Source organism: Nerophis lumbriciformis, linkage group LG26 (assembly GCF_033978685.3).
Source record: "Nerophis lumbriciformis linkage group LG26, RoL_Nlum_v2.1, whole genome shotgun sequence".
Taxonomy (NCBI): Eukaryota; Metazoa; Chordata; class Actinopteri; order Syngnathiformes; family Syngnathidae; genus Nerophis; species Nerophis lumbriciformis.
In genome coordinates, this window is record NC_084573.2 from 14,025,707 (window position 1) to 14,047,500 (window position 21,794).

Here is a 21,794-nt window from a genome sequence, read left to right on the forward strand (position 1 = left end):
ATAAAATGTGGTACCATAAAATCATAAACCGTGGATTTTACAGTAAAAAAACAACAAAAAGAAAACTGACAGCTCAGTTGACAGAATTTTACAGTAAAAAAAACTAACATTGGTCGTTTTTTCCCTCAATTTACAGTAATATGCTGTAAAAAAAACCTCCCTAAATTTTACAGTAAAATCTATACCACTATAGACTGGACTTTCACAATATTATGCTAGACCCACTCGACGTCCATTGCACCGGTCTCCCCTTGCGGTCCTCTCCAAGGTTTCTCATTGTCATCCCACTGGGTTGAGTTTTTCCTTGCCCTGATGTGCGATCTGAACCGAGGATGTCGTTGTGGCTTGTGCAGCCCTTTGAGACACTCGTGATTTAGGGCTATATAAATAAACATTGATTGATTGATTGATTGACTATTGGTCATTTTTATAGTGTACAATTTGATGGATAACTTGCTTCGAAACCACAAGTTAAGCAGATATTTAAGTATTTATTTGGATTTTGACCAACAAAAAGTTAGATAATATAATATTTGTTGCAATATTGGACACTATTTTTGTTCCATGTCAAACTAGAAAAAAAAAAACCCTAATACCTTTAGTAAGAAAATAAGAAAGTAAAGAAAAAAAATATAAGGTATTTTATAGAGATGTCTGCTAATATTGGACTGCCGATATTATCGGCCGATAAATGCTTTAAAATGTAATATCTGAAAATTATCGGTATCGGTTTCAAAAAGTAAAATTTATAACTTTTTAAAACGCCGCTGTACGGAGTGGTACACGGACGTAGGGAGAAGTACAGAGCGCCAATAAACCATAAAGGCACTGCCTTTGCGTGCCGGCCCAATCACATAATATCTACGGCTTTTCACACACACAAGTGAATGCACGCATACTTGGTCAACAGCCATAGAGGTCACACCGAGGGTGGCCGTATAAACAACTTTAACACTGTTACAAATATGCGCCACACTGTGAACCCACACCAAACAAGAACGACAAACACATTTCGGGAGAACATCCGCACCGTAGCACAACATAAACACAAGAGAACAAATACCCAGAACCCCTTGCAGCACTAACTCTTTCGGGACGCTACAATATACACCCCCCGCTACCTCTCTAAAAACCCCGCCCCCCCCAACCCCGCCCACCTCAAACTCCTCATGTTCTCTCAGGGAGAACATGTCCCAAATTCCAAGCTGCTGTTTTGAGGCATGGTAAAAAAAAATAATGCACTTTGTGACTTCAATAATAAATATGCACTTTTTTCCATAACTTGAGTTGATTTATTTTGGAAAACCTTGTTACATTGTTTAATGCATCCAGCGGGGCATCACGACAAAATTAGGCATAATAATGTGTTAATTCCACGACTGTATATATCGGTATCGGTTGATATCGGAAACGGTAATTAAGAGTTGGAAAATATCGGAATATCGGCAAAAAAGCCATTATCGGACATTTCTAGTATTTTATTGACACATATTATTTCCAGGCTTTTGCGGGCCATATACAATGACGTGGAGGGCCAGATCTGAGTTTGGCACATGTGCACTAGACACACCAATGAGCTTGTTTATAGATGTACAATTAAACCCCTCATAGGAAGTCGCCATTTGTTATAACTTTGTGACATGATACACTGCACATTAATGAACATATCAAATATAAATGTGACCGATTGTAGCCAAAGGCTGATTTCCATCAGCATTTCATTGCAAAGAAACAAGTCCAGGGCTCCCACTAATTCAGCCTTATAGTGAGTTGTATTTTTCACAAGCCGGCATACTTGCCAACCCTCCCGGATTTTCCGGGAGACTCACGAAATTCAGCGCCTCTCCCGAAAACCTCCCGGGACAAATTTTCTCCCGAAAATCTACCGAAATTCAGGCGGAGCTGGAGGGGGCGTGGCCTCCAGCGGACCTGAGTGACGTGTCGACAGCCTGTTTTCACGTCCGCTTTCCCACAATATAAACAGCGTGCCTGCCCAATCACGTTATAACTGTAGAATGATCGAGGGCGAGTTCTCGGTTTCTTATGTGGGTTTATTGTTAGGCAGTTTCATTAACGTCCTCCCAGCGCGGCAACAACACACAACAACAGCAGTCACGTTTTCGTCTACCGTAAAGCAGTTCGTCTGCCGTAAACAGCAATGTTGTGACACTCTTAAACAGGACAATACTGCCATCTACTGTACATGCATATGTGACAATAACATCTAGGGCTTTTAGAGAATGCACAACTGCGCACACAACAAGGAGACGAAGCAGAATGCATCATCAGAGAGGGTGTTCAGCATGGTTAGAAAAATAGTGACAGAATAGAACAAGGATGGACAATTCAACCCTTAACTCAACAATGAGTAGATGAGTGTGATGTGTGTGTATATGTGTAAATAAATGAACACTGAAATTCAAGTATTTCTCTTATTTATATATATATATATAAATAAATGATAAATGGGTTGTACTTGTATAGCGCTTTTCTACCTTCAAGGTACTCAAAGCGCTTTGACACTACTTCCACATTTACCCATTCACACACACATTCACACACTGATGGAGGGAGCTGCCATGCAAGGCGCTAACCAGCACCCATCAGGAGCAAGGGTGAAGTGTCTTGCTCAGGACACAACGGACATGACGAGGTTGGTACTAGGTGGGGATTGAACCAGGGACCCTCGGGTTGCGCACGGCTACTCTCCCACTGCGCCACGCCGTCCCGATTATATAATAAAATAAATATATATATATATATATATATATATATAAATAATAAAATATATATATATATATATATATATATATATATGTATATATATATATATATATAATATAATAATATATATATATATATATATATATATATATATATATATATATATATATATATATATATATATATATATATATATATATATATATATATATATATATATATATATATATATATAGCTAGAATTCACTGAAAGTCAAGTATTTCTTATATATATATATATATGAAATACTTGACTTGGTGAATTCTAGCTGTAAATATACCCCCCCCCCCCCCCCCCCACCTCCCGAAATCGGAGGTCTCAAGGTTGGCAAGTATGCAAGCCGGTCCCTGAAAATAAAGCCTGCATAAAACTGGGTCCGTGGTGCAAAAATGGTTGGGGACCACTGATATAAAGGATTAACTTTAAAGACATGGTGGTGTCAAAAGTCTGACAAGATGAGATGATGCTTCGGGACACCAAAGAGGAGGATATGTTACAACTACTAATGTCACAAAAGACAGGCCATGGAGCTGCCTTCAAGGGTTATGGAGACTTGTCTAGTCGGGAAGGGGGGGGGGGGGGGGATGCGCGTGATACTTTATCCTTGTTTAACCGCCCCGGGCGCTCGAGAGGGGTGCGTTTCACACCTGGATGTGACAGAACATGAGTCGCGGTGAAATTTTAATGCGCGGAAAGACAACAAAGATGGCTGATTGGCTTATGAAATATTCAACAGGCGGAGTCTAGGAGGACAATCTTCTCACGGTCTCTCTGGACAACGCCGCCACTTGATGAGCTTGTTTTCTGCTTACATCTCATCGTTATGTTGGTCCGAATACACCTGAGACCGGAGGTCTGGGAGACGAGGCACGGCAGCTTGGGGAAAAATAAAGAAAACCTTTTGTTTTAATAGAAATAAATGATTTTATTTCATCCGTGGCTCTCTACCCAACTTCGTAGTTTAGTGTAATTTCAGCCCACGAAGCCTCAGCAGCTAATAGTTAACTACAGTATAATATGGTAATAAAAAACTGGTTTTCATTGAGGGCCACATGGCAGTTATGGCTGCCATCAGAGGGCCGCGCTTGTAACAGTGATTAACGTATGAATTTGCCTCTGGATTTCATTATTACCGTATTTTTCGGACTATAAGTCGCAGTTTTTTTCATAGTTTGGCCGGGCTCCAGTGCGACTTATATATGTTTTTTTCCTTCTTTATTATGCATTTTCGGCAGGTGCGACTTATACTCCGGTGCGACTTATACTCAGAAAAATACGGTAATTACCGTATTTTTTGGAGTATAAGTCGCCGAAAAATACGGTAATTACTGTATTTTTCTGAGTATAAGTCGCACCGGAGTATAAGTCGCACCTGCCAAAAATGCATAATAAAGAAGGAAACAAAACATATATAAGTCGCATTTTTTGGGGAAATTTATTTGATAAAACCCAACACCAAGAATAGACATTTGAAAGGCAATTTAAAATAAATAAAGAATAGTGAACAACAGGCTGAATAAGTGTACGTTATATGAGGCATAAATAACCAACTGAGAACGTGCCTGGTGTGTTAACGTAACATATTATGGTAAGACTCATTCAAATAACTATAACATATAGAACATGCTATACGTTTACCAAACAACCTGTTTAACTCCTAATCGCTAAATCCCATGAAATCTTATACGTTGAGTCTCTTACGTGAATGAGCGAAATAATATTATTTGATATTTTACGGTAATGTGTTAATAATTTCACACATAAGTCGCTCTTGAGTATAAGTCGCACCCCCGGCCAAACTATGAAAAAAACTGCGACTTATAGTCCGAAAAATACAATATATAAATTGTTTTAAGTAGACTGTCAATTTTACAGTAAAAACTTGACATTTACAAAATGTTACTGTTAAATATATATATATATACACATATATATATATATATATTTTTTTTTACAACATTTTACGGTAAATGGAAAAAGAGTACCACTGTTTTTTTGGTTGGGTTTTTAGGGGAAAAAATTGGCAGCTTAGTTGACAGAATTTTTGTGTTAAATTTACATTGGTTTTTACAACATTATATTGTTAATGAAAAAAACAGTACAAGTTTTTTATTTTTTAATTCTGGCAACTTAGCTGCCAGTTTTTCTACCATAAAAACAATTGTATCGTGTTTCCATTTACAGTAATTTCTCTGCCTTCCTGTTTTTAAATACACTGCTTGCCTATCTGTTTTATCCAGTGCTTTCATGCTTTTATTTCTATCTTCATCTATGTTTCTGTTTTATCTAATGTTTATCTAGTGCAGGGGTGTCAAACTCAAATACAGAGTGGGCCAAAATTTAAAACTGAACAAAGCCGCGGGCCAAGGTTGAACAAATTAACCTTTTAATAGGGACCCAAACAAGTTTTGCATTGAATATTGAACAAGCAAGGCCTATACAACTTTATAGTGACATGCAAAATCGAGTTTCAAATAATAATAATAATAATTAAAAAATATCAATGGCATATCAAATACAATTGAAATAAAAATTGAATGCCTCTTTTCTATTTGCAGCCTTCTGAGGTAAATATCAACATTAACTTTTTCCACAGGCTAATCAATTTGAAAATAAAATAACAATGAATAAACCAACCATTCAGGACTTTGAACTGCTCAGTTTGCAACACACTGATCTGATCTGATGTGCTCAAGCCAGATACCTGCCATCTTTTCTGGGATGCTAGTTCATTAATGTCGGGACTCAGGCTTTGAGCTGAGGCAACCTTCATTATCGAACGAAGGTGATCATTATATCTCGTAGTCCACCCGGACCACAGTCTTGGGGGCGTGCCTTAAAGGCACTGCCTTTAACGTTCTCTACGAGCTGTCGTCACGTCCGCTTTTCATCCATTCTAACAACGTGCCGGCCCAGTCACAAGATATGTGCGGCTTCTGTACGCACACACACACACACACACACACACGTGAATGCAATGCATACTTGATCAATAGCAATACAGGTTACACTGAGGGTGGTCGTATAAACAACTTTAACACTGTTAATAATATACGCCACACTGTAAATCCACACCAAACAAGCATGACAAACACATTTTGGGAGAACATCCGCACCGTAACACAACATAAACACAACAGAACAAATACCCAGAACCCTTTGCAGGACTAACTCTTCCGGGACGCTACAAAATACACCCCCCGCTACCACCAACCCCCCCCCCCCCCCCCCCCCCCACACACACACACACACACACACACACACACACACACACACCTTGTAGCGTCCCGAAAGAGTTAGTACTGCAAAAGGGTTCTGGGTATTTGTTTTGTTGTGTTTATGTTGTGTTACGGTGCGGATGTTCTCCCGAAATGTGTTTGTCATTCTTGTTTGGTGTGGGTTCACAGTGTGGCGCATATTTGTAAAAGTGTTAAAGTTGTTTATACGGCCATCCTCAGTGTAATCTGTATCGCTGTTGATCAAGTATGCGTTGCATTCACTTGTGTGTGCGTGCAGAAGACGCACATATTATGTGACTGGGCCAGCACTCGTTGGACTGGATGAAAAGCGGACGTGACGATTTTCGGGAGGGGCACTGAAATTTGGGAGTCTCCAGGGAAGTTTGGTGAATGCGGTGTTACCGCGGCACCGCCTCTGTATATAATCGGCGGGCCAGCTCTAGTGTTAATTTGACATCGCCTCAAGGGCCAAGTGAAATTACACGGCGGGCCAATCTTGGCCCGCGGGCCAGAGTTTGACACTCATGATCTAGTGTGTCATGTTTTCATTTCTATTTAAATTTTTTATTATATATTCTAACTTTCTATTTTTTTATTTTTTTTACACTTTGTAGCACTTTGAGATTTTAACAAATGTAAAGTGCGTTACAAATGTAATAAATGATTACTATTATATTATTATTATTAATACACCGTTAAAAACAACAACCATAGATTTTACAGTAAAAATATGGCAGCTCTGTCAACAGAATTTTAACGCAAAAAACTGGTAGTTTTTTTTCAATTTACAGTAATATATGCTGAAAAGAAGACCGTAAAATGTATTGTCATTTTTATTAATTTGATGGTATAGTTTGCTGTAAAATCATAAGTCAAGCAGATATTTAAGTTTTTTTTTGACAAAACATTTTTGGAAAGTATGATATGCCAAGAACTATAAAAATGGGACCCATTACCTCCCTGCTTGGCACTCAGTATCAAGGGTTGGAATTGGGGGTTAAATTACCAAAATGATTGCCGAGCGCGGGCACTGCTGCTGCTCACTGCTCCCAGTGGGTGGAACAAGGGGATGGGTCAAATGCAGAGGGTAATTTCACCACACCTAGTGTGTGTGACTATCAGTGGTAATTTAACTTAAATAAATACTGTAATATATGTTGCAATTATGGATACTATTAAAGTTTAAAAGGTATGCAATTTCAACCAGTACATCTATTTTTTCTGTCAAAATGAAACAAATCCATTACATTTAGTGAGAAAATTTTAAGTACTTTATTGACACATCATTTCCAGGTGTTTGCGGGCTTTGAGTTTGACACCTGTGCACCAGCAAGAACACTACCTACTAAGAGTGCTGGGAAAAATTGATTCAAATCCGAATTGCAATTTTCATTTACTATGATTTTAAATTGATTCTAAATTTACAAGGGGGGGCCATTTTTAAGCCATCTCTACACTTAGCAACAGCCAAGAGGCGCTTTAGTAACCTGTAACAGGCTTTAATTAGAATTGTTTTCTACCAAATAATAAATTGCGAGAATTGTTTTCAATTGATAGTTGATTTTAAAGGAGAGCTGAATATTTATCATATCTATAGGCCTACTATAGCTCAGGTTCAATATAGCTGCTGATATAACTAGTTACCAAATTTGGTCACGTGGTTAAAACATGATTCTGAAGTGAATAATTTGTGCAGCTCTCAGCCACACCCATATTCTACCTGCAGTGGCCCACATTTAAATTGAGTTGGAGACCCCTGGATTATAGTTCGCTATGTCTGTGTGGTTCTCAAAACAGAGGAAAAAAGTGCCAATGATTCACTGGGATCAGATATGCATTTTATACTACTACTAACTCTTATATTGAAATGCCTGCCTCTCACTGTCCCAGAACTACAAAAACTACACCCAAAACCAGTGAAGTTGGTAAATGAACACAAAATACAATGATTTGCAAATCCTTTTCAACCTATATTCAATTGAATAGACTGCAAAGACAAGATATTTAACTTTCGAACTAAGAAACTTTGTTATTTTTTGCAAATATTAGCTCATTTGGAATTTGATGCCTGCAACGTGTTTTAAAAAAGCTGGCACAAGTGGCAAAAAAGACTGAGAAAGTTGAGGAATGCTCATCAAACACTTATTTGGAACATCCCACAGGTGAACAGGCTAATTGGGAACAGGCGGGTGCCATGATTGGGTATAAAAGCAGCTTCCATGAAATGCTCAGTCATTCACAAACAAGGATGGGGCGAGGGCCACCACTTTGTGAACAAATGCGTGAGCAAATTGTTGAACAGTTTAAGAACAACATTTCTCAACGAGCTATTGCAAGGAATTTAGGGATTTCACCATCTACGGTCCGTAATATCATCAAAGGGTTCAGAGAATCTGGAGAAATCACTGCACGTAAGCAGCTAAGCCCGTGACCTTTGATCGTTCAGGCTGTACTGCATCAACAAGCGACATCAGTGTGTAAAGGATATCACCACATGGGCTCAGGAACACTTCAAAAAACCACTGTCAGTAACTACAGTTCGCTGCTACATCTGTAAGTGCAAGTTAAAACTCTACTATGCAAAGCGAAAGCCATTTATCAACAACACCCAGAAACGCCGTCGGCTTCGCTGGGCCTGAGCTCATCTAAGATGGACTGATGCAAAGTGTAAAAGTGTTCTGTGGTCTGACGAGTCCACATTTCAAATTGTTTTTTGGAAACTGTGGACGTCGTGTCCTTCGGACCAAAGAGGAAAAAGAACCATCCGGATTGTTATCGACGCAAAGTTGAAAAGCCAGCATGTGTGATGGTATGGGGGTGTATTAGTGCCCAAGGCATGGGTAACTTACATATCTGTGAAGGCGCCATTAATGCTGAAAGGTACATACAGGTTTTGGAGCAACATATGTTGCCATCCAAGCGACGTTATCATGGAATCTACAAAGTTGCACATTCACTTTGCATTAAGGCTTGTAGATCTGATCACACCCAGAAAAGCACCATTGGCAATCTTGCTCAGAGGAGCAGAACATCACCTAGTGTTACAAAGTTGTGTGCAAACTAGGATAAGTCCAAAAGAGCCGTAGTCTGCATGTAAAATTGATTCCCAGAGGCCGATTATCCAGAGAATTGACCTTTTTCAATGTGGGTGAGGAAAGCCAGTATCTGATCCTTCTGATTAGGTTTTTAACCCATCCAGATGCTTGACTAGGCTTTGGGTTTGTAAGCTATCCTTCAATGACATGTGTTCTGTGTTGGACAGGTGCTTGGTGTGACGAGCAAGGAGTTGATTCCAAAAGGAACCCGCTTTGGACCTCTGATTGGGGCAATGTACACCAACGAAACACTGCTGAAAGACGCCAATAGAAAGTATTTCTGGAGGGTAAGTAAGCATGTTTTGTTGCAAAACCATTGACTTCCTCTATCTCAATCTGAGGCATTGACTCTCTCTCCATCTGAGACATGAATGCGACCTCGCTGAGGGACAGGTTAGCCGTTGTGGGTTTTGCCTCCTGTGAAGTTATGACTATCAGCCATCGACAACATGACTTGCGGCTGCCTGGGGTTCACATGTTCACAGCTGTTTGGTTTCAGTGACGCAACGCTTTTCCTTTCTGCGCGCTCGTCTCTGCCAGTAAATACGACGGTGCAAAAGTCCTCGCTTTTCCAGGGTAGCGAGGATGTGGCTTTTGAGCCTGAGAACGGTTAACCTTCCAAATGAGCAGCGGCTGGATCACTTTTAATGACAGCCTCTCACGTGTGAACAAACTGAAAGAACGGCGTGACAAACTTGCAACTGAAACTTGCGGCAACCAAAATTAAAACTTATTTCAAACTACAAATAAACATACACGCTCATAGGTGTATTTCAGTGTAGCGACAGAAAACATGGTTCGTCTATACCAGGGGTCGGCAACCTTTACCACTCAAAGAGCCATTTTGACCAGTTTCACAAATTAAAGAAAACAATGGGAGCCACAAAAATCTTTTGAAATTTAAAATGAAATAACACTGCATACGAAGTTTTTTTTTTGCTTTGTACTATGTATAAACCAAGGGTCTCAGACACGCGGCCCACACCTTAATATGAAAATTGAATGTTAGTGCGGTCTGCAGGTTTTATATGAATGGCGCTTGACAGCGTCATACTTGTCAACCCTCCCGATTTTTCCGGCACACTACGAATTTCAAGGCAACTGTTCTCTTGAACGTGTCGTGATGGTACAGCATTTGGAGCCCACTACAACCAGCATGCCGGCCCAGTTACACGTTGTTTGAGGCTTCTGCTTGCTCACGTAAGTGACAGCAAGGCATACTTGGTCAACAACCACACAGGTTACACTGACGGTGGCGGTATAAAAAACGTTAACACTCTTACTAATAATGCGCCACACTGTGAACCCACACCAAACAAGAATGACAAACACATTTCGGGAGAACATCTGCACCGTAACACAACATAAACACAACATAACAAATACCCAGAATCCCATGCAGCCCTAACTTTTCCGGGCTACATTATATACCCCCGCTACCAAACCCCGCCCACCTCAACCGACGCACAGAGGGGGCGCGGGGGGTTGATGTGTGAGGGAGCAGGGTTGGGGTGGGGGCGGGGTTTGGTGGTAGCAGGGGTGTATAATGTAGCCCGGAAGAGTCAGGGCTGCATGGGATTCTGGGTATTTGTTCTGTTGTGTTTATGTTGTGTTAAGGTGCAGATGTTCTCCCGAAATGTGTTTGTCATTCTTGTTTGGTTTTGGTTCAAAGTGTGGCGCATTATTAGTAAGAATGTTAAAGTTGTTTTATATAGCCACCGTCAGTGTAACCTGTGTGGCTGTTGACCAAGTATGCCTTGCTGTTGCTCACGTGTGCAAGTAGAAGATGCATACAACAGAAGGCTGGGCTGGCACGCTGTTTGTACAGATTGTAGAGGGTGCTGAATGCTGTACCATCATGGCACGCCCTTATTATTATTATTAGGGTGAAAATCTGAGAATATTAGTCCCGGAAGTTTTCTGCGAGAGGCACTGAAATCCGGAAATCTCCCGGGAAAATTGGGAGGGTCGGCAAGTATGCAGCTGAGCCGCATCAGAGTGATCAAAGAGCCGCATGCGGCTCCGGAGCCGCGGGTTGCCGACCCCTGGCCTATACCTGGGGTCGGAAACCCAAAATGTTGAAAGAGCCATATTGGACCAAAAATACAAAAACAAATCTGTCTGGAGCCGCAAAAAATTCAAAACGATATTACATGCCGATAGTGTGTCATGAGATATAAATTGAATTAAGAGGACTTAAAGGAAATTAAATGAGCTCAAATATACCTACAAATGAGGCATAATGATGCAATATGTACATATAGCTAGCCTAAATAGCATGTTAGCATCGATTAGCTTGCAGTGACCAAATATGCCCGATTAGCACTCCACACAAGTCAATAACATAAAAAAAACCCTCACCTTTGTGCATTCATGCACAACCTTAAAAGTTTGGTGGACAAAATGAGACAGAAAAAGAAGTGGCATAAAACACGTCCTAGAACGTCGGAGAAAGTTATACATGTAAACAAACTACGGTGAGTTCAAGGACCGCCAAAATTAGTAGGACAAAACCGTGCTCGCCAAATACTCGAATCAGTGAAGCTGACAGTGTTCTTTATAACAATTAGGGAGGTTTGTGTCATGTTTGTCCTCCTACAGAAACCATATTAAAACAAAAAAATTTTTTTTTTCCTCTCATCTTTTTCCATTTTTCATACATTTTTTAAAAAGCTCCAGAGAGCCACTAGGTCGGCGCTAAAGAGCCGCATGCGGCTCTAGAGCCGCGGGTTGCCGACCCCTGGCCTATACTGACAAGTATACAACATATTTGATAATAAATGATCATAAAAACAACTCTATTCATGAAGAATTAGGCTATTTTCATTTTTCATATTGTTATTTTATTAATTCCAACAAATATTAGCATTTTTGTAAGTTCCTTAAGTTCCCCAACCTATCATATCGTTGGGGTAGTACAAACCCAAAACCAGTGAAGTTGGCACATTGTGTAAATGGTAAATAAAAACAGAATACAATGATTGGCAAATCCTTTTCAACTTATATTCAATTGAATAGACTGCAAAGACAAGATATTTAACGTTCGAACTGGTAAATTTTTTTGCAAATATTAGCTCATTTGGAATTTTGATGCCTGCGACATGTTTCAAAAAAGCTGGCACGAGTGGCAAAAAAGACTGAGAAAGTTGAGGAATGCTCATCAAAAACTTATTTGGAACATCCCACAGGTGAAAGGGTGGGTGCCATGATTGGGTAAAAAAGCAGCTTCCATGAAATGTTCAGTCATTCACAAACAAGGATGGGGCGAGGGTCACAACTTTGTGAACAAAAACAGTTTAAAAACAACATTTATCAACCAGCTATTGCAAGGAATTTAGGGATTTCACCAGTAATATCATCAAAAGCGTCAGAGAATCTGCAGAAAACCAACATTGAATGCCCGTCACCTTCGAACCCTCAGGCGGTACTGCAATAAAAACCGACATCAATGTGCATCAGGAACACTTCAGAAAACCACTGTCAGTAACTACAGTTTGTTGCTACATCTGGAAGTGCAAGTTAAAACTCTACTATGCAAAGTGAAAGCCATTTATCAACAACACCCAGAAACGCCGCTGGCTTCGCTGGGCCTGAGCTCATCTAAGATGGACTGATACAAAGTGGAAAAGTGTTCTGTGGTCTGATGAGTCCACATTTAAAATTGTTATTGGAAACTGTGAACGTCGCGTCCTCCGGACCAAAGAGGAAAAGAACCATCCGGATTGTTCAAGGGGCAAAGTTGAAAAGCCAGCATCTGTGATGGTATGGGGGTGTATTCGTGCCCGAGGCATGGGTAACTTACACATCTGTGAAGGCACCATTAATTCTGAAATGTACATGTCGGCGGTATAGCTTGGTTGGTAGAGTGGCCGTGCCAGCAACTTGAGGGTTCCAGGTTCGATCCCCGCTTCCGCCATCCTAGTCTCTGTCGTCGTGTCCTTGGGCAAGACACTTTACCCACTTGCTCCCAGTGCCACCCACACTGGTTTAAATGTAACTTAGATATTGAGTTTCACTATGTAAAGCGCTTTGAGTCACTAGAGAAAAAAGCGCTATATAAATATAATTCACTTCACTTCACATACAGGTTTTGGAGCAACATATGTTGCCATCTAAGCAACGTTATCATGGACGCCCCTGCTTATTTCAGCAAGGCAATGCCAAGCCACATTCTGCACGTGTTACAAACCCTGTTTCCATTTGAGTTGGGAAATTGTGTTAGATGTAAATATAAATGGAATACAATGATTTGCAAACCCTTTTCAACCCATATTCAGTTGAATGCACTACAAAGACAACATATTTGATGTTCAAACTCATAAACTTTTTTTTTTTTTTTTGCAAATAGTAATTAACTTAGAATTTCATGGCTGCAACATGTGCCAAAGTAGTTGGGAAAGGGCATATTCACCACTGTGTTACATGGCCTTTCCTTTTAACAACACTCAGTAAACTATTGGGAACTGAGGGGACACATTTTTTAAGCTTCTCAGGTGGAATTCTTTCCCATTCCTGCTTGATGTACAGCTTAAGTTGTTCAACAGTCCGGGGTCTCTGTTGTGGAATTTAAGGCTTCATAATGCGCCACACATTTTCAGGTCTGGACTACAGGCAGGCCAGTCTAGTACCCGCACTCTTTTACTATGAAGCCATATTGATGTAACACGTGGCTTGGCATTGTTTTGCTGATATAAGCAGGGGCGTCCATGGTAACGTTGCTTGGATGGCAACATATGTTGCTCCAAAACCTGTTTGTACCTTTCAGCATTAATGGCGCCTTCACAGATGTGTAAATTACCCATGTCTTGGGCACTAATACACCCCCATACCATCACAGATGCTGGCTTTTCAACTTTGCACCTATAACAATCCGGATGGTTCTTTTCCTCTTTGGTTCGGAGGACACGACGTCCACATTTTCCAAAAACAACTTGAAATGTGGACTCATCAGACCACAGAACACTTTTCCACTTTGTATCAGTCCATCTTAGATGAGCTCAGGCCCAGCGAAGCCGACGGCGTTTCTGGGTGTTGTTGATAAACGGTTTTCGCCTTGCATAGGAGAGTTTTAACTTGCACTTACAAATGTAGCGACCAACTGTAGTTACTGATAGTGGGTTTCTGAAGTGTTCCTGAGCCCATGTGGTGATATCCTTTACACACTGATGTCGCTTGTTGATGCAGTACAGCCTGAGGGATCGAAGGTCACGGGCTTAGCTGTTTACGTGCAGTGATTTCTCCAGATTCTCTGAACCCTTTGATGATATTACGGACCGTAGATGGTGAAATCCCTAAAATCCTTGCAATAGCTGGTTGAGAAAGGTTTTTCTTAAACTGTTCAACAATTTGCTCACGCATTTGTTGACAAAGTGGTGACCCTCACCCCATCCTTGTTTGTGAATGACTGAGCATTTCACAAAATGACCTTTAAGTATACAAGTAATTAAATGAGTACATTTGAGGAAAAACAATAATATTGAGGAATTATGATTCATTCACAGAGGTGATGATACAGTGAGTCACGGTGTATACAGAGCACCTTAAATTTACTTCCTGTGCTACTTTTTGCCATAAAGATCAGCGGCGCCTATCTCAGAGAGATTATATCGCATTTACCATAAAAGCTTCAGGCAGCCTGTGACTTCATAGTTTCGGGTTCAGAGCGCGTCATAAAGCTGATTAGTCATCAACCGCTGAACACATGTGTGATTGCGTCCCGCTCAGGTCTTCTGCGAGGGCACTTTACACCACATCCTGGATGGTTTGAATGAGGAGCAGAGCAACTGGATGCGATACGTGAACCCAGCCTGCAACACAGAGGAGCAGAACCTGGTGGCGTGCCAGAGTGGTCTGGACATCTACTTCTACACTATTAGGCCCCTTCAGGCTGGCCAGGAGCTGCTGGTGTGGTACTGCTTGGAATTAGCCCAACGCTGTAACTACCCTCCCCTTGGACAGCTCGCGATGGACTGTGCAGGTCAGTTGATATCAGTAAATATTTTGGGAAAAAATAGTACGTATTCCCAGAGACCAGACCTTTAGGCTGCCACTGCAAATCTTTAACCAAAATATACAGTACAGGCCAAAAGTTAGGACACACCTTCTCCTCATTCAATTCTTTATTTTCATGACTATTAACATTGTAGATTGTCACTGAAGGTGAAAATAACTGAAAACATGTTTTATATTCTACAAACTCCGTTTCCATATGAGTTGGGAAATTGTGTTAGATGTAAATATAAACGGAATACAATGATTTGCAAATCATTTTCAACCCATATTCAGTTGAATATGCTACAAAGACAACATATTTGATGTTCAAACTGATGCAAATAATCATTAACTTTAGAATTTGATGCCAACAACACGTGACAAAGAAGTTGGGAAAGGTGGCAATAAATACTGATAAAGTTGAGGAATGCTCATTAAACACTTATTTGGAACATCCCATAGGTGAGCAGGCAAATTGGGAACATGTGGGTGCCATGATTAGGTATAAAAGTAGATTCCATGAAATGCTCAGTCATTCATAAACAAGGATGGGGCGAGGGTCACCACTTTGTCAACAAATGCGTGAGCAAATTGTTGAACAGTTTAAGAAAAACCTTTCTCAACCAGCTATTGCAAGGAATTTAGGGATTTCACCATCTACGGTCCGTAATATCATCAAAGGGTTCAGAGAATCTGGAGAAATCACTGCGCGTAAGCAGCTAAGCCCGTGACCTTCGATCCCTCAGGCTGTACTGCATCAACAAGCGACATCAGTGTGTAAAGGATATCACCACATGGGCTCAGGAACACTTCAGAAACCCACTGTCAGTAACTACAGTTGGTCGCTACATCTGTAAGTGCAAGTTAAAACTCTCCTATGCAAGGCGAAAATCGTTTATCAACAACACCCAGAAACGCCGTCGGCTTCGCTGGGCCTGAGCTCATCTAAGATGGACTGATACAAAGTGGAAAAGTGTTCTGTGGTCTGACGAGTCCACATTTCAAATTGTTTTTGGAAACTGTGGACGTCGTGTCCTCCGGACCAAAGAGGAAAAGAACCATCCGGATTGTTATAGGCGCAAAGTTGATAAGCCAGCATGTGTGATGGTATGGGGGTGTATTAGTGCCCAAGACATGGGTAACTTACACATCTGTGAAGGCGCCATTAATGCTGAAAGGTACATACAGGTTTTGGAGCAACATATGTTGCCATCCAAGCAACGTTACCATGGACGCCCCTGCTTATTTCAGCAAGACGATGCCAAGCCACGAGTTACATCAACGTGGCTTCATAGTAAAAGAGTGCGGGTACTAGACTGGCCTGTCTGTAGTCCAGACCTGTCTCCCATTGAAAATGTGTGGCGCATTATGAAGCCTAAAATACCACAACGGAGACCCCCGGACTGTTGAACAACTTAAGCTGTACATCAAGCAAGAATGGGAAAGAATTCCACCTGAGAAGCTTCAAAAATGTGTCTCCTCAGTTCCAAAACGTTTACTGAGTGATGTTAAAAGGAAAGGCCATGTAACACAGTGGTGAACATGCCCTTTCCCAACTACTTTGGCATGTGTTGCAGCCATGAAATTCTAAGTTAATTATTATTTGCAAAAAAAAAATAAAGTTTATGAGTTCGAACATCAAATATCTTGTCTCTGTAGTGCATTCAATTGAATATGGGTTGAAAAGGATTTTCAAATCATTGTATTCCGTTTATATTTACATCTAACACAATTCCCCAACTCATATGGAAACGGGGTTTGTAGTTTCTTCAAAATAGCCACCCTTTGCTCTGATTACTGCTTTGCACACTCTTGGCATTCTCTCCATGAGCTTCAAGAGGTAGTCACCTGAAATGGTTTCCACTTCACAGGTGGGCCTTATCAGGGTCGATGAGTGGAATTTCTTGCTTTATCATCAGTTGTGTTGCGAATGAGAAGGTGTGTCCAAACGTTTGGCCTGTACCGTATGTGTTTTTAAAAAGCATCACATACCAACGTCTATCTATCAATCCATGTTTATACTGCTTATCCTGTTCAGAGTCACAAGGTATAGCTTGTTAAAGATATCACTCTTCACAAACATCTGCATGAACCACTGAAAATGGAATGTTGTAAAAAAAAATAAAAAAAATATGAGCACCAACTCACTGAATTGTTCAGCCATAACGCGAATGCGATCCATTTTTACAGTATTGTTATTCTTTGAAACATGTCCACTTCCAAACGCCAACAACGTATGAAAAATGTATCTTGCGTGTATGTAAAAGAACGCAAGATTGGCAAAGTGACCTAATTTTCAAAAACAACTGAAAATGCTGCAATGTGCGTACTACACCAATAGTGGGCGGGAAACACACTACACCCATGCGCTTGTACTTCCAAGTCCTACCCTTGTCAGGTCCTATGTATAATGTATAGCCGCTAGACTAGTGTTTTCCAACCTTTGTCGAGCTAAAGTGTACATTTGACTTTAGAAAAATTGCGAGAAATGACTTGGCAGTGTGTGTATATTATACCATCTAGTGGAAAAGCATTGAATTATTATGTTGGTCACTATACATCAGCGTTTTTCAACCACTGTGCCGTGGGAGATTATCTAATTTCACCTATTTGGGTTAAAAATATTATTTGCAAACCAGTAATTATAGTCTGCAAATGATGTGTTGTTGTTGAGTGTCTGTGCTATCAATATAAACAAAAGGTGAGTGCCCCTAAGAAAAGGCATTAAAGTGTAGGGAAGGCTATGCATTGAACTGGCTACAAAGTAAACAAAAACAGAATGCTGGACGACAGCAAAGACTTACTGTGGAGCAAAGGCAATGTACATCCGAACATGACATGACAATCAACAATGTCCCCACAAAGAAGGATGAAAACAACTGAAATATTCTTGATTGCTAAAACAAAGTAGATGCGCGAAATATCGCTCAAAGGAAGACATGAAACTGCTACAGGAAAATACCAAAAAAAGAGAAAAAGCCATTAAAATAGGAGTGCAAGACAAAAACTAAACCATTACACACAGGAAAACAGCAAAAAAGTCCAAATAAGTCAGGGTGTGATGTGACAGGTGGTGACAGTACACCTACTTTGAGACAAGAGCTATAGTGATGCATGCTTGGTTATGGTTTAAAGTCATATCCAACAATTGCGACAACAACTTTTTACTGTCAACTGTTTTTTGTTTTTTTAATGATTCCCGCTGGTGGTGTGCCTCCGCATTTTTTCAACGCAAAAAATGTGCCTTGGCTGAAAAAAGGTTGAAAAACACTGCTATACATCACTAACATAAACAAAAACCCAACATACATTATTTGTAATACCATATTTCCAGACCATAGGGTGCACCGGATTATAAGGCGCACTGCAGATGAGTGGTCTATTTTTGATCTTTTTTCATATATTAGGGTGCATTAAAGGAGTCATATTATTTGTTTTCTAAATGGAAAACACTTCCTTGTGGTCTACATAACATGTAATGGTAGTTCTTTGGTCAAAATGTTGCATGGATGATGTTTTACAGATCATCTTCAAGTTTCTTTCTGACAGTCGCTTCAGGATGTGCCGTTTTGTGGGCGGTCTTATTTACGTGGTTCACCATCGACAGCGTCTTTTCTCCGTAATCTTTGTTGTAGCGATGTAGCGTGCAAGGACGGGAGTGGAAGAAGTGTCAAAAGATGGAGCTAACTGTTTTAATGACATTCAGACTTTACTTCAATCAATAACGCAGCAGCATCTTCTCATCCATAGCTCACTAGTGCAATAACAAGGCCAGGAATGTGTCCCGTGAAAAACCGTCCGACCGGAACTCTCTAATAACTAAAGTTCCTTGGGTGAATAATGTAAACTCACGACACCGGTATGTTTTAAAAGTTAAAGATAAAAGTTAAAGTACCAATGATTGTCACACACACACTAGGTGTGGCGAAATTATTCTCTGCATTTGACCCATCACCCTTGATCACCCCCTGGAAGGTGAGGGGAGCAGTGAGCAGCAGCGGTGGCTGCGCTCGGGAATCATTTTGGTGATTTAACCCCAAATTCCAACCCTTGATGCTGAGTGCCAAGCAGGGAGGTAATGGGTCCCATTTTTATAGTCTTTGGTATGACTCGGCCGGGGTTTGAACTCACGACCTACCGATCTCAGGGCGGACACTCTAACCACTAGGCCACTGAGTAGTTAGCGCTTTCATGGCGAGTTTACTGACAGATATAAGAGAACTTTACACTACTTTATATTAAAAATTGCAACAGTGGAGGATGAATGTTCCATAACAAGAAGATAGAGAAAAAGAAGAAGCTTATCGACTACAAAGGCGGACGCGCGCAAATTATCAGTACTTATGCAGATCCCAAATACACATCAGCAGGTACCAGAAGGTAAGAAAAGTTGCTTTTGCATAATATTGTTAAACAAAACGCCAGATAATATGTCTTACCTTATACACACACACCATAATAATACTTGAATGTTGAAGCACAGTACAATCCATCAAGCGGTGAGGCTTCTTAGCTTACCAAAGTCGTACTAAAACATTTTGTTAGATTTTTATATATAAAATGTAAAATAAACATATAAAATGTTGGTGTTGTTTACTTGAGTCATATTGCAGTCTACACATATCATTCTCCCTTTTCTGTCTACAAACTGTGTCTGCTTGTAAGTACTCTGCTCGTAAAACCAACAATGTCACGACATGACGACGGGGGGGCTGGGGATTTGGGAGACCGGTAGTTTTTAGAGGCGGTATAGTACCGAATATGATTCATTAGTATTGCAGTACTATACCGGTATGCCGTACAACCCAAGTATGTACTGTATGTTGCTACTTAAAGGAGTCATATCATTTAAAACACCTCCCTGTGGTCTACATAACATGTAATGGTTGTTCTCTGGTGAACAATTTGCATTTAGTTTTACAGACCTATTTTCGAGTCACTTTTTTGCTCTCTTTCAAAACAGCTCGTTTTGAAAGGCTGAGTTGTTCGATGTAAATGAACCTTTCCTCACCAGGCCCCCTCACGCCGGTGAGCCTACGCACCCACCTGTCAGCTTTTTTTTGAAGTTTTTTAGCTTTCTTGCTTTTGTTGTGCAATATGGACATCGGTGACTGCCATAAACCATCCGTTTTGTGGAACATTCACCACAACACAACATCCCAGATGATATAGCGAGATCGCCGGCTAGCCGTAGTTTGTTGCAACCACGAAGGAACGAGGCGACGCGGGCAGACGAAGGCGAGGAAAAAAACCCGCGTTCTAATTCTAGATCCTAGACGTATGCATGTGTATATTGACAATAAAAGACGTTCCATCCATCCATCCATCTTCTTCCGCTTATCCGAGGTCGGGTCGCGGGGGCAGCAGCCTAAGCAGGGAAGCCCAGACTTCCCTCTCCCCAGCCACTTCGTCCAGCTCCTCCCGGGGGATCCCGAGGCGTTCCCAGGCCAGCCGGAAGACATAGTCTTCCCAACGTGTCCTGGGTCTTCCCCGTGGCCTCCTACCGGTCGGACGTGCCCAAAACACCTTCCTAGGGAGGCGTTCGGGTGGCATCCTGACCAGATGCCCGAACCACCTCATCTGGCTCCTCTCGATGTGGAGGAGCAGCGGCTTTACTTTGAGCTCCCCCCGGATGACAGAGCTTCTCACCCTATCTCTAAGGGAGAGCCCCGCCACCCGGCGGAGGAAACTCATTTCGGCCGCTTGTACCCGTGATCTTGTCCTTTCGGTCATAACCCAAAGCTCATGACCATAGGTGAGGATGGGAACGTAGATCGACCGGTAAATCGAGAGCTTTGCCTTCCGGCTCAGCTCCTTCTTCACCACAACGGATCGAAACAGCGTCCGCATTACTGAAGACGCCGCACCGATCCGCCTGTCCATCTCACGATCCACTCTTCCCCCACTCGTGAACAAGACTCCGAGGTCCTTGAACTCCTCCACTTGGGGCAAGATCTCCTCCCCAACCCGGAGATGGCACCCCACCCTTTTCCGGGAGAGAACCATGGACTCGGACTTGGAGGTGCTGATTCCCATCCCAGTCGCTTCACACTCGGCTGCGAACCGATCCAGTGAGAGCTGAAGATCTTGGCCAGAGGAAGCCATCAGGACCACATCATCTGCAAATAGCAGAGACCTAATCCTGCAGCCACCAAACCAGATACCCTCAACGCCCTGACTGCGCCTAGAAATTCTGTCCATAAAGGTTATGAACAGAATCGGTGACAAAGGGCAGCCTTGGCGTAGTCCAACCCTCACCGGAAACAGGTCCGACTTACTGCCGGCAATGCGGACCAAGCTCTGACACTGATTATACAGGGAGCGAACTGCCACAATAAGACAGTCCGTTACCCCATACTCTCTGAGCACTCCCCACAGGACTTCCAGGTCGAATGCCTTCTCCAAGTCCACAAAGCACATGTAGACTGGTTGGGCAAACTCCCATGCACCCTAAAGGACCCTGCAGAGAGTATAGAGCTGGTCCACAGTTCCACGACCAGGACGAAAACCACACTGTTCCTCCTGAATCCGAGGTTCGACTATCCGGCGTAGCCTCCTCTCCAGTACACCTAAATAGACCTTACCGGGAAGGCTAAAAGACGTTGCTATTCAATATCATGTAAATAGCGAAGCTGCATGGCTGCTTCGAGTTGTAAACAATTAGAGACTTAAGGCTATAAGGTAATCTACATGATACATTGCGAA

General features: G+C 41.5%; 2 protein-coding genes across 2 annotated transcripts in view; one reads left to right on the forward strand and one right to left on the reverse strand.

The window, feature by feature from the left end:
• The window catches only part of prep (prolyl endopeptidase), a 165,894-nt gene that overhangs the window by 118,241 nt on the left and 25,859 nt on the right, over positions 1–21,794 (reverse strand). The gene's annotated exons all lie outside the window — the stretch shown is intronic.
• The window catches only part of prdm1c (PR domain containing 1c, with ZNF domain), a 44,347-nt gene that overhangs the window by 15,167 nt on the left and 7,386 nt on the right, over positions 1–21,794 (forward strand). The window contains exons 3-4 of the mRNA XM_061986790.2: positions 9,266–9,385; positions 14,823–15,075. Coding sequence (XP_061842774.2) covers positions 9,266–9,385; positions 14,823–15,075 — 373 coding nt within the window. The remainder of the gene's footprint in view (positions 1–9,265; positions 9,386–14,822; positions 15,076–21,794) is intronic.